The sequence below is a fragment of the Polyodon spathula genome, chromosome 5 (genome assembly GCF_017654505.1).
Source record: "Polyodon spathula isolate WHYD16114869_AA chromosome 5, ASM1765450v1, whole genome shotgun sequence".
Taxonomy (NCBI): Eukaryota; Metazoa; Chordata; class Actinopteri; order Acipenseriformes; family Polyodontidae; genus Polyodon; species Polyodon spathula.
The window spans coordinates 44,795,099-44,808,243 of NC_054538.1; the positions used below are offsets into that span (position 1 = coordinate 44,795,099).

Genomic DNA, 13,145 nt, shown 5'->3' on the forward strand with positions numbered 1-13,145 from the left:
AGCCAAGCAAGTTTAACGTATTACAGGGGTGTTACTAAAATATTTATTCCAAACAGATTACAGTATTTTGGAAGATAATCTATATAAACTAGACATGAGTTGCAACATCACACATTGCATCTTGTTTATTTATTTTAACGTTATTGTCTATTGTTAAATATTCATTATCTAACAGTTCATTTTTTACTCCAAAGAACTGCAAACTCTATAAAGTCAGTTTTGCACAATGTGCACAATTTATTTCCAGGCTGTAAGCCAGGAATACAAGCTTGTCGTCCTGCTCTGGATTCAAGACAGTGTGCTTTTTGTTTGTTTACATCGAAAATACAGAGGGGTTCGATCGAAAAATCTGTTTTAATTGTAGCAGCCCTATTGTACAATCTGTTCTTGACGTTGTCGTATTTAACCAAAATGCTATGTCATATCGACTGTGTGCCACCAATCCTGTTTAATTTACATATCACAGCCCACCAGAAGTAGTAAGTAACATCCTGTACACTCCCCAGTCATTTATAGCTTCATCAATTAAAAGGAAAAAGCATACCTTACCTGTAATTTTAAATGTTTCCATTCCCACAAGTCTTGGCAGCCAGCATGCCTCTCGCAGAGGTAAATAACATGGGGGGGGCTTTTTTGTTTCTTCCAGGAGTTGGGGAACATTGTCAGAGCAGAAGGAAGCAAGTTTTCTTCCAGGACAACCTTGTACTTGGCTTGATTCACACGTCCTTCACAAAGACAAATCTGCCCGATTCCAGCCTTGCTGAAGCACCCCCAGATGAGTCCAATTTTCAGCTTTACCCAACACCTGGTCGTCTAGTAGTTAGACGGAGACCTGGAGAGGCCTACAAGCCACAGTGTGTCTCGCACCCACTATGAAATGTGGTGGAGGATCGGTGATGATCTGGGGGTGCTTCAGCAAGACTGGAATCGGACAGCTTTGGCATGAATCAAGCCAAGTACAAGGTTGTCCTGGAAGAAAACTTGCTTCCTTCTGCTCTGACAATGTTCCCCAACTCTTGTTTTTACATTATATCCTACAACTACACTTCCATATAGTGGAAGGTACGAACCATTTTGAATTTATATCACAAATTGAAGTGGATATTACTTCAAAATGAGAGTTGTATGTATGTTATGAACTTTCTTAAGCAACGTTCTTTGTGTCCTATAGGTTTGTGTGTGCCCAGCTCCCAAACCCAGTACTGGAGAGCATCAGTATCATTGACACACCAGGTATCCTGTCCGGTGAGAAACAGAGGATCAGCAGAGGTATGTTTCTTTCCACTTACGAAAAAAAAAAATATGGTACTGGGTTATTTAGCAGGCCTTGCATAGAACATCAAAAATCGTTTGGTACAACTAAGTAGTGGGAAACATGCGGGCATACTGTTTTAAATGATAACTCCTGGTTTTTCATCAACAAATCGGTATGTTGCATTGATTTTGGCATTTTCAGGCTGTTATGCCTATTTCGTTGTTAAATAATCGTGCAAGTGGGATTTCTGAAATTATGTTGAATTACGAAATAATGTTAATATCTTAACGAGCAGTGCTTCTTGCGACTGTTTATATTGTTTGCGTGTGAATTTAAAAGGAAATGCATTTTGCCATAATTTATCAGGAGTTAATTTGCACTTGGGGGGGGGGGGAAAGGAAGGTTTTAATTAACAGAAGACTATATAATTCAGATGGATCACGTGACCTGCAGACAGGAATGGACGCCTGAGTCTGCTGTTCCCTGCCACCGACAGTTGTTATTTTTTTCCTTTAAACTTTATCCAGGCATTTTTCAGCCACTTAATTCGTTAAAAGTTATTATAAAATATCAGAGATGGCAATGAAACGTGATAAAGACATGAGTTCCTCACCATAAAAGAAAAAGTTAAAGGATATGAGTACCGACCTCCTCAAGTCACAGCTGCGTGCTACCGTTGTGGATTTGCTGAATCAACAGCTCGGGGATTTGCAGCCCCTAATGAGACAAGTGATTTGGGAAGAACTTCACGGTTTAACGGAGAGGCTCGGATCCTTGGAAAAGGATATGAAAACATTTACTTCTAAGTTTGACAGTATGCAAGTAACTTGGGGGGGGGGGTCACAGATGAGAGCAATTTCTACCTCGCTGACTGCCTTGTGTTTCTTGTGAATATTTCTCGGTGTTGACGTTCTACAAATCTGTTCTTTATTGTTCTATTTGTCAATGTTCCTTGAACAATGTTATTTGCTTTTATTTCTATTTATGGCCATAATGACTACGATATTAACTTTCTTCCTGGTAAAGCAAATGTTTTTCTAGATATATGTGAGCACCAGTTAATAATAGGAGGAGATTTCAATGCAGTAAGTAATCCAGTTTTAGATCGATCTAATCCCAGTTCATCTGATAGTTTGAAGTCGTCAGTGGTTTTTAATAATTTTATTAGAGATACTAATTCACAGAATATTTGCCGTATGAAGAAGATAATGCAAGGGACTACACATTTTCTGCTCGATACAAAACCTATTCTCGGATTGACTATATTCTTACCTCATCTACACTTTTGTCAAATATTCAATTTCTGCCAATATTAATTTCAGATCATTCCCCTGTACTGTGTAATATATCACCTACAATATGCCCTCCACGTGCAAAGAGATGGTGTTTTAATACTTCTCTTTTACAAAATTCTGAGTTTATTGCTCAACTTAATAACACGAATTTATTAAGTTTAATCTCAGTTCTGCTAAGAATCCTCAGGTTCTTTGGGAAGTTACTAAGTGTTTTCTGAGAGGTAATTGCACTGCATTTTCTTCCCATATACACACCTCTAGAAACAAACAAATGACTACCCTTGAAACCCAAATTCAAATTTTAGAGAAAGGACAGAAACAAGCTTTTTCTGATAGAGCAAAACAATTAAATATTCTCAAAACCGAATTTAAAGCCCTGACGTTGTTACGAGCAGAATTCCTCATTCATCGCACCAAGCAAAATTATTATTACCAAGGGGAAAGCTAGTAGATTACTGGCTCTGAGACTAAAGCATAATGATGTTTGGCAGCAATTGGTGCGATTTAAAACTTGTAAACAATACATTATTTACAAACCTAAAGAAATTAATAAAACATTTCAAGAATACTATTACAAATTATATACATCAAAGACCACTACAGATCACGCTGCTTGTAAAAAAAAATTTCTAAGCAAACTAAATTTACCTAAACTGGATCCTGATCAAAGTAAACTTCTTATGCACCTATTACCTTTGAAGAATTAAAACAGATAATTCAATCTATGCAAAAGCATAAGTCTCTGGGCTTAGATGGCCTACCCTGTGTTCCTGCTAGCTATATGGGATACAGCTGGTCCTCCTTATATTCAACTCTATAAACTATGCTATTGAAACAGGCTCTTTTCAAAGGGACCAAAATACAGCTTTAATCTCACTATTATTGAAAAAAAATAAAGATCCAAATTAATGTTCCAGTTATCGTCCGATTTCACTTATATGTACAGATGCAAAGCTCTATGCTAAGGTCATGGCTTCCAGATTAGTACAATATATTGGTAGTTTGATCCACTTTGATCAAACAGGCTTCATGAGAGGGTGTCTAGCTTCTGACAATATTAGTAGATTACTACATGTCATTTGTGATGCTGCCTCTCACTCTGAATCTTGTGCAGTTTTTTCCCTGGATGCGGAAAAGGCATTTGATCGAATTGAGTGACACAACCTCTGATTGGTCTTGGAATGCTTTGGATGATAGTTTTATTCATATGGTGCAAGTACTATATATCAATTCTTTGACATCTTTGAGTGGCAGTATCTCTGGTTGGTCTTGGAATGCTTTGGATTTGGTCCAGATTTTATTCATATGGTGCAAGTTATAACAATTCTTTGGCATCTGTGATGACTGGTAGCTGTCAATCCTACCCTTTTAAACTTCAACGGGGAACGCGTCAAGGATGTCCCCATTGCTATTTGCTCTATCGTTGGAACCGCTAGCGCAAGTTGTTAGACAAAGTACAGGTATCTCTCCAATAACAACCGCAGGCTCAAAACATTACATTTCTCTTTACACAGATGACATTCTTTTATATCTTTCAAATATTTCAGAATCAACTCCTCGTTGTCTAGCACTATTTACTAAATTTGGCAGTATGTCTGGTTATAAAATTAATTGGGCTAAATCAATTTTAATGCCTCTAAATCTAGCTGCAAAGAATGCAGTATTCCCTATTACAGTCCCAACTGATAATAAATCTACGTATTTGGGAATACAGATTCACCCATCTCTGCAACTTATAAACAAAGTTAATTACACTACTTTATTCGACAAAATTAAACAAGACCTGCAGAGATGGTCTCTCTTGCATTTATCTTTACAAGGCAGGATAGCCACGATTAAAATGAACATTTTACCGAGAATTAATTTTTTTATCTTCTATGTTACCACTATCCCCATATCCTACTCAAATCTTAAATTATGCTATTGGGCTTTTCAAGTTAGTGCCTTAAAAACGTGGACCAACATAGACTCAAAGGTCACCTGGCACAATTTGGGAGCAGTTATAGTTCACCCACATAGACTACAGGAGTTAAATTTCAAATTTGTCCCTATTGTTGCAAATTCATTAAAAACTTGGTACGATGTGGAAAAATTTATGGGAGGTCCATTTTAAGTTTTTTCATTTTTTCTACTATTTGGAATAATAATCATTTACTGAGAGGAGGTAAGCCTTTTATATACCCTGTCTGGTCAAATAGCGGTGTGCATAGTTTTAAAGATATTTTTAACAGTAAAGGCCTTCGAACGTTCCAGGAACTCAAGGAAGACTTCTCTCTCCCAGGTTTTTCTTATTTTCTATATTTAAGACTAAAGTCTGCTTTATGTGCCTATGGGGTTCTTTAGGACTCGGATGTGTGTCCTCATCCTTTGATAGACTGGGTGTTGACAGACAGCTGTTCAAGAGAGACAGTCTCAACTATCTATGGAGACTTGCTAAAATAAGCATGTAATACTCTGCCAGTTACAAAAATTTGGGAGCGTGAAATGGAAAAGCTGGGCTATTCTCCTGATTGGGACAGTGTGTGGAACAATATGTTTTTAGCTTCCAAGAACCCAGCTCAACAATTAATACACTTTAAACTTATCCATAAAGCATGTGCTACTCCATACATACTTTTTAAAATGAAAAGGTCCCCTAGTCCGCTCTGTGCAGTTTGTCAGACTGGTGCAGTGGGCACATACCTACACATGTTTTGGGAATGTCCAATTGTGGCTGCGTTCTGGGACAGTGTAGCTCAAACTATTACTGAGCTGACGGAGGTTCAGAGCATAAAAAATCTGGTTGTATTTCTATTGAATGATGACTCCTCCCTGGGCCTTTCTCTTCACCAGAACAGGGTACTTTGGCAGGGTTAACTGCAGCCAATAAATCCATTTTACAGCTTTGGATAGACCCTACTCCTCCTATGATTTTGCTACCTGGCTCTCAGACTTAAGAAGCATTGTTTTTTTGGAATGCTCCACAGCAAGGATTAATAAGGCATGTCTGACAACTATACAGGCATAGAGTGCAACTGCTTCAGATTTGGCTACGCTGATGTTTAAATGAGTTGGGCTTACTTCCGATTACCTTTATACTAGCTTCTGTTTATGGTATGTAATTTTATTTTTAGATAATAATATTGTAATAACTTTTTTCTTATTTATTATTATTTTAATGTGCAAGCATTGGCAATGTTGTAAATAGTTTATTTATTTTTATTTTTTTAATGCTTTGTTTCTGTTACTCCATGCTAGTCATTCTGCAGTTTTTGCAGGACCTCTTTGATGAGGGTAAGTCCCCCCTCGACTCTGAAGCCATCTCTGCTTGCCATGTTAAAATTGACTCTGTGTCCCAGGGGCTCATTTTCTGGCTGGTCAGTTTCTAAAAGGAGCATGCCAGCTTTTTCAATGGAGGCTTTCCATCTTCCTCCATTCCAGTCAAATGAGGAGCGTCGGCTCCATGTGCTTTGCCCGGTCAGTGTATTATGTTGACAGGACAAAAACTTGGCGACAGTCTGAGTAACTGTTTATATGTTTTGGAGCTAAAAACCACGGTCAAGCTCTATCAAAACAGAGGCTGTCCAATTGGATAGTGGAGACAGTTAAGATTGCTTACGAGCAAGCTAACTTGCCTCCTCCAGAGAAGGTCACTGGTCATTCCACCAGGGGTTTGCTACCTCTTGGGCATTTTTTTCAGGGTGCATTGGTCTCTGACATTTGTGATGCAGCGGTGTAGGCCACTCCTCACACCTTCACAAGGTAATACAGGCTTATTTATGCATTCTGTAGACGTTATTGTGTCTTATCAGTATGGCAATCCATCGGTCATGCAAAATTGGCTGTTCTGCAGGTCATGTCCTTGCAGCGGCTTTAGGTATACTTAACCATGTGTAATGGAATACATTTCATACTTGAAAGGGAACGTAGGGTTATTATCATAACCCTGGTTCCCTGAAATAGAAATGTATCCATTACAATTCTTTGGTCGCTGCGTACATTCTATGCAGTAGGCTGAAGAAAGTTTATGGAGGTGGGTGCCGTTTTTGCATGTAGCTTGTCCTCTGTGGGGGTGGAGACAGACGTGCTGACGTCGCAGGCGTAGACGTAGCTTTGGTAGAAGTGTGGCTGGAATGTGGCTGGAATTTATGCTGCCAACTTGTTGACCTCAGAAAAACAAGTTTTGTAAGTCCAGCTTATGCATTGTTTTATACAGGTCAAACGCACCTTTCCCGTGCAGCTGATTTGAGTTATACACAGCACACAGTTCAGCACGAAACCGACTATTGTCAAAAACATTCAGATAGGATGCTTCCAGAGATTTCATAGCATCAACCGGAAACTGTGTCTGGAACTCCGTGAATCATTTTGGATTCAGCAACTAGCTCAAGTTTCTCTACACTTTCAAATCTTACTGACAGCTGTTCACTGATGTTGTTAATGACCTTAAAAAAAATACATTTTATATCTTGTTTGGTCATCTGAACTTTCTTGTCTCGCTCTTGTTTTGCCTTTGGTTCAAATACACTGAGCTCTGACACCTCTTTCCAAAACTCATCAAATGTTTGTTGCTTTCGGTGAATTCGGTCAGGTGTGTCGCTAATCTGCTGAATACAAACATATTTCATACATCTTGGTTTGAAGTACGTCGATCAACACTTATGTTATTTCGAGTGTGTTGCTGTAGAGGCAGAGGAGAACCACAAACTCAACATCGTCAGTCATGGTCAGAAAGCCATTGCTGAGGAATAGCATGGAGCGTCCCAGTCTGCTGGATTTTGCACCACACTTTCAGAGAGTTCGTTCAGAGCTTCTTTGCTCTGCTTATCAGTTTGTTTATTTTCTAGTGAAAATTCCACCTAGTGGTACAAACAGAATGCAGTCTTCGTTTAACTGTAGCGAAGAAGCTCAGACCGCCTACTAGATGGAGAAAAGCACAGCTATTCTGTCCTAATTTTTGGAAAAAATCCTGCATTACCTAATATTCTTTGCTGCAAAACAGAGGACAAGATGTAAAACATGTGCATGTTAGTGTACCAAAAGTGCACAAGGGAACTTTTTACGCACATTTTTCTGAAGTCCACTTACTTTGCCTGCCATTACTGTTGCACTGTTGTATGTCTGAGCAACCAACTTGTCACCACATTTTAAACTTTTGGCACACCGCATCAACATGCTGGAAAAAGGCAGCTGCAATCCGACTGTCACTAACATGAGTAAAGCCAGCAAAGCATTCCACAACACCCATGTCCTTGGTCACAAAACACAGCGCGGTCGAAAGATGCGACTTATTGGCTATATCTGAGGTTTCATCAAGTAGAATAGCAACAAATGGTGCCTCCTCAATTTCTTTGGCAATGGCATTAAGTTGGACATTACTCATTGCTTCGATTTTAGGTCATTCTGAATCTTGTTACCACAAAAAAATCTGTTGAGGTTTCCAAATGCTGCTTAGGTAAAGGGTCAAACTCACTGACTTTAAGGTTAAGGTAAACTCACTGACTTAAGGTAAGGTTTCGACATAATTTCCACGATTCCGGGAGTCATCAGATTTGTTGTGCCCATGAAATGCCAACTCTTGTTCTCCGAGATGACATACTATATGAATTAGTCTCACAATTCTAATGGACTTTTTCATTGTGTTAAATGAACAGACTTGCTGTCAGACAACTACAGATCAGTGTGAGCTTGTCCACATGTTCGTAACTGTATACACGCTGTTAGGTGTTGCTGGCTAGTTTCATGACGTTTGCAGGCATTGTGTAAATTGTTTAAATCGTGGTAAACAGCCTTATTCCACACACTCTTCTCGTTAACGAAAAGTAGACATGGCCAGCAGAAAAGCTTGTTTGTCTTCCAACATGCACAGAGTCACTAACACTTGTACACTATTTCACTACCAAATGCATAGTAGTCCATATTTCGGGTAGCGGTGTCTTGGTGCTGGAGAAGACCAGAGTGATTCTGCTTTTTTTTTTTTTTGTTTGTTTCCGGTAGGGTTCCTCTCTGCCACTCCTTTTACATGCATTAACTAAAGTCAACGTTTTATTTTGTATTTTATTAATACATACATTGAATGGATCCCAGTTTTGCCCCCGAGAGCATAAAGGAGCTGTGTGCACTGCAATGCCATTTTCCTTTTCAGCTGATCCTGAATACATGAGAGGGGGTTAATATTAAATTATCAACTTTCTAATTTACCTTTCTTTCACATTTTGTTTAAATGTTGAATTAAAATATTGAATCGCTGAAGTAAAATTGGTTTATCTCTAGCTTTTGAGTTTTCAGCCAAGTGCTGGTGAAGTCCCGCCAGGATTCTTAGCACTCCTTTGGCTGTGCAATATTCTTTTACTTTTCACCGTGTTTGCTTCGTGCTCCAGTCGAGTGTAAAATCTACTGTATATTTTGATATTGTTATAATATCTTTGTGTTTCTTTCTCTTTTTTCTTAGAGTAAGGAGTGAAACTTATCGGTGGGTGTGCCAACTTCATCAGCTTGCTGTATTAGTGTAGTTATCGGCACACTCTTACAAAGGCTTGTTTACAGGCAGGCTGCTCCCAGTCTCATGTCTGTACTGACTGGAAGGTTAGCCAGTGGTCGTCTTACAATGGGATTGCCCGTTAATACACCACAACAGTAACTGCGACACTGTCATCCCTGCTCCTGGTAATACCTGGACCGAGGTTACCGTTCGGTGCTGTGCGTCTGTATCGAGTGCACTATATCGGTACCGAGTCGCACTATCTGCTGTGTACACTATCATACTGACACTGTCTGCTGTATGCACTGATACTCTCTAAAGTGTACACTGCTGTCCATATTGATACACTAATTTGTATGTGTGTGTTGTGCGACTGACACTATATTGTGTGTACTGATACTGATCTGTGCATTGACACTGTCTATTGTGCAGTGACACTTGTTTGTAAAATGTATTGTGTCTCCACCGTGTGGCCCACAAGCTTCTGCAATGGGCACAACAGAACCTCCTCTCATTCCTGGAAGTTCACCTACCTGGGGTGATGAATTGGGCTGTGGACCTCCTCTTGAGAGGGGTACCCAGCGGTGCAGAATGGAGACTCAATCCCGAGGTTGTGAGTCTCATTTGGGAGAGATTCGGGAGAGCAGAGGTAGACCTCTTTGCCTCTCAGGAGTCAGCACACAGGAGGTGGTGGACCTCTGTGAGTAGATGCACTGGTAAACCTGTGGCAAGCACCTGTGGCAATGCATTTACACCGCTCACGCTGCTATCGCTATGTCTGGAGAAAGTCAGGCAGAACCGGGTCAGGGTGCTCTTAATAGCCCTATACTGACCCAGGAGAGTTTGGTTCTCCTCCCTGCTGCAGCTCCTGAACTACTAGCTATGGGAACTGCTGACCTGCTTAGTTAGGTGCAGGGCACTTTGTGGCACTCCAACCCATCAAGCCGACTGCTCTGGGTCTGGCCCATGAACGGCTGCATTGGAGCCGACTGGGGTTATTGAACAAGCTAATTGACACCCTGCAAAACACCAGGGCAGTCTATACATGTTCCCAATATGGGTACAAGTAGGGTGTGTTTCAAGTGAGGTGCTTGTCTTGTGGGTTTGAAGCCACGACATGTCCCATGGCAGTTATACTGCAATTTTTACAGGACCTTTTTGATGAGAGGAAATCTCCGTCTATTTGGCAGCCATCTCGTGTGCCATGCAAAAAATAGATTGTCTCCCCAGGGGCTTATTTCCTGGTGGGGCAAATATTGAAAGGCACCCGGCAGCTTAGGCCACTGGTGAAGGATGAGGTTCCTCGCTGGAGGTTGAATGTAGTGCGTAATGTACTGATGAAACCTCCGTTTGAGCCATGCACTCAGCGGAGCTCAAATTTGTCTTTCAAAGCGGCTTTCTTGCTTGCAATCACCTCTGTTAAGCGGGTGACTGAAATGCAAGCATTCTCTGTTTCAAAAGCCTGTTTAAAATTTTCAAAGGGCAGATTGAAGGTTACTCTTTGTACTAACTTGGCTTTTCACGTTAATCAGCTTCCTATCTCCCTCCTTTCCAATCTGACAGGGAGTGCCAGCTCTATATGGTTTGCCCTGTGCGGACATTAACATATGTTGACAGGACTAAAAGCTAGAAGCAGTCAGAACAATTATTTTTCTGTTCCAGAGCAAAGTCCCAGGGACAGGCTCTGTCTGAACAGCTTCTGTCTGAAATAGTTGATTCACAGGCACAGTTAAGACTGCTTTTGAACTGGACAGTCTGCCACCACCAGAGAAGCTCACTGGCCATTCCACCAGGGGTCAGACAACTTCATGGGCTTTGTTCCAGGGTGCATCTGTCCAGGACATATGCAATGCAGCTGTGTGGGCTTCCGTCCCCATGTTTTTACTAGGTTCTACCGACTGATTGTTGTAGATCTGCGTAACCCTGGTTCCGGCTCTAAAGTGCTGAGGGCGGCTTCCCAATCCACCCTCACAACAGAACATTAGGTATGTTTTTTCATCTTCCGTTTCTTCCAGCTATTGCTGGATGCTGGTTACTAGCACAAGGTGGTTTTGGCTCAGCTTTGTAGCTCAGCAAGGTACTTCCTTGTTCTTGCAACAGCTTGGGTATACTTCACCCATTTGTAATGGTTAATATTTCCTACTTGAAAGGGAACTTTAGGTTATTATCATAACCCTGGTTCCGTGAAATAGGAATATTAACCATTAACTTCAGGGTCGCAGCGTTCATGGTCGCAAGGAAAATGACATGGTTGTCGGTGCATGCAGCTCCTTGATGCTCTCGGGGGCGGAGCAGCAGCTGCATCACACTGCTCTGAAGTCTTATGGTACAAAGTTTCAAGTTTGGGTGTCTTAAAGGGGAAAAACCCATTTGCAGTGGTTAATATTCCTATTTTTCGGAACAAGGGTTAATAATCTAACATTTTCACCTTTTATATTGTATCAGAGCTGATGGTTTTGCGGCACTTACTGTAGTTCGTTGTATGTACTGTTACCACAGACTTTCACAAACATAAAGCACTTTGTGTTAACATACATTAAAAAGGGCTGAATGCCCTGCATGTGTAAATAGTGGTGTTTTGTTTATTTATTAATAAAATAGTGGGTTTTTGTGGGTGTTGGTGATGGGTACAGGTAAGGTTTTAGGACCATAGGGAGGCAAGTGGCAGGTTTGCTTGGCTTAAAACAAGGAGGTTATTGTGGAGCCAAAATGGCTCCAGTTGCAAAACAGAATTAACAGGGTATGGTAATTGTAGTATTGATTATTCACAGGTTGGTTAAAGAGTGACGCATGAATGTGTAGTCAATATGGGGATGAGTGTCTACCTGTATGCTGTTACGATTTATTTTTTTTCCTCAATGGCTACCTTTTTTAATTCTCAAAATGTTGTAAATCTAACGCTTTTAAAATTGGTAGTTTAAAATTACTGACTTTTTTTAATGGCCACTAAGAAGAGTTTTCCCAAATTTTAAATGGCATTTATTTTCCTTTTAAATGTCATCACGACACTATCTCTACAGCTGTGTTTTTAGGCTTAAAATAAAACTAAAATCAGTTGCTGTCTGTTTCTTTGAAACTGGGCCTGCTGCGTAGTAATGTGGGACCTGTGCAGGAATGTGAATGGCAGGATTCAATGTTTATTTACTATAGCACTGTTACATCAAAGGGCCTCATTCTACTTGTCAGTAGTCCAAAGCCTTTCAAAGCAGACAGAGCATTAAACATTACTTCATCACCTCCTGTCCTGGCAGCTGTAGTGGAAATTTAGGACTGTGTAAGAAAAAAAAATATGAAAAGTGACCTAAATATCTCATATATAAATTACACTACATTGCAGGAGGATAAAAATGAAGACTGCGCGTCCCACATATTCAGTGGTTATAATTGTGGGATGGACTAGCATGAATTCTTGTATTTGAATATAGGTCAGATGGTGTACAGCATCCATTGCTTTACATTTTATATACTTTTTGCCATTCCCTGTAAAAAATAAATAAATAAATAAAATAAATTCTTAAAGCAGAGCACATACATACATGTGTCGGCTATAAACCAGTTGAGTGTTACAGTTATTTAAATACTTCCGTATTTATGTAAAACAGAGGCAGTGTTGACATCCCACTAAGGCACATGGGATATCTTTAAACACAAAAGGAGAGACAGTCTCTCACCACCGTTACATAGCACGCACATACCCTGCACAATTCCAACACTAAGAAATCCCGACACTAAGAAAGTGTGCGTCTAAAACACTACAACTTTAAAGGGTGGGTACATCACCACCTCATGCTAAAAAGCTGTACAACTGATTTTTTTTTTCTTCCCTCATCCTTTTACATTTGTGTTCTATCTGTGTACTATCTTTTGTGTTTGGTGATCGAATAGCCGATTTGCTTTAGGCTTAGATTGTATATTAAAATATAAAACGAGAAGTACTTTTAAAAAGTGGGGGGTGTCTCTGGGCTGTGTCAGCAACCTTTGGGAGGGTTCCAATTTAATTACAGCCCCTCCCTGCTATATCAGTGGCTGCAAGTTTTTATTAAAAAATGAGGAGCAATAGGTGGAACCACTGCGGTTCATAAGATCAATAATTTTCTTTTAATGGGCACTTGAAATAACCAATGATAGCAGGGAT

General features: G+C 40.1%; 1 protein-coding gene across 2 annotated transcripts in view; it reads left to right on the forward strand.

The window, feature by feature from the left end:
• Positions 1-13,145, forward strand: part of LOC121315986 (EH domain-containing protein 3-like) — a 42,340-nt gene that overhangs the window by 13,085 nt on the left and 16,110 nt on the right. For both annotated transcript variants that reach the window (XM_041250642.1, XM_041250643.1), the window contains one exon: positions 1,172-1,269. In XM_041250642.1, coding sequence (XP_041106576.1) covers positions 1,172-1,269 — 98 coding nt within the window. The remainder of the gene's footprint in view (positions 1-1,171; positions 1,270-13,145) is intronic.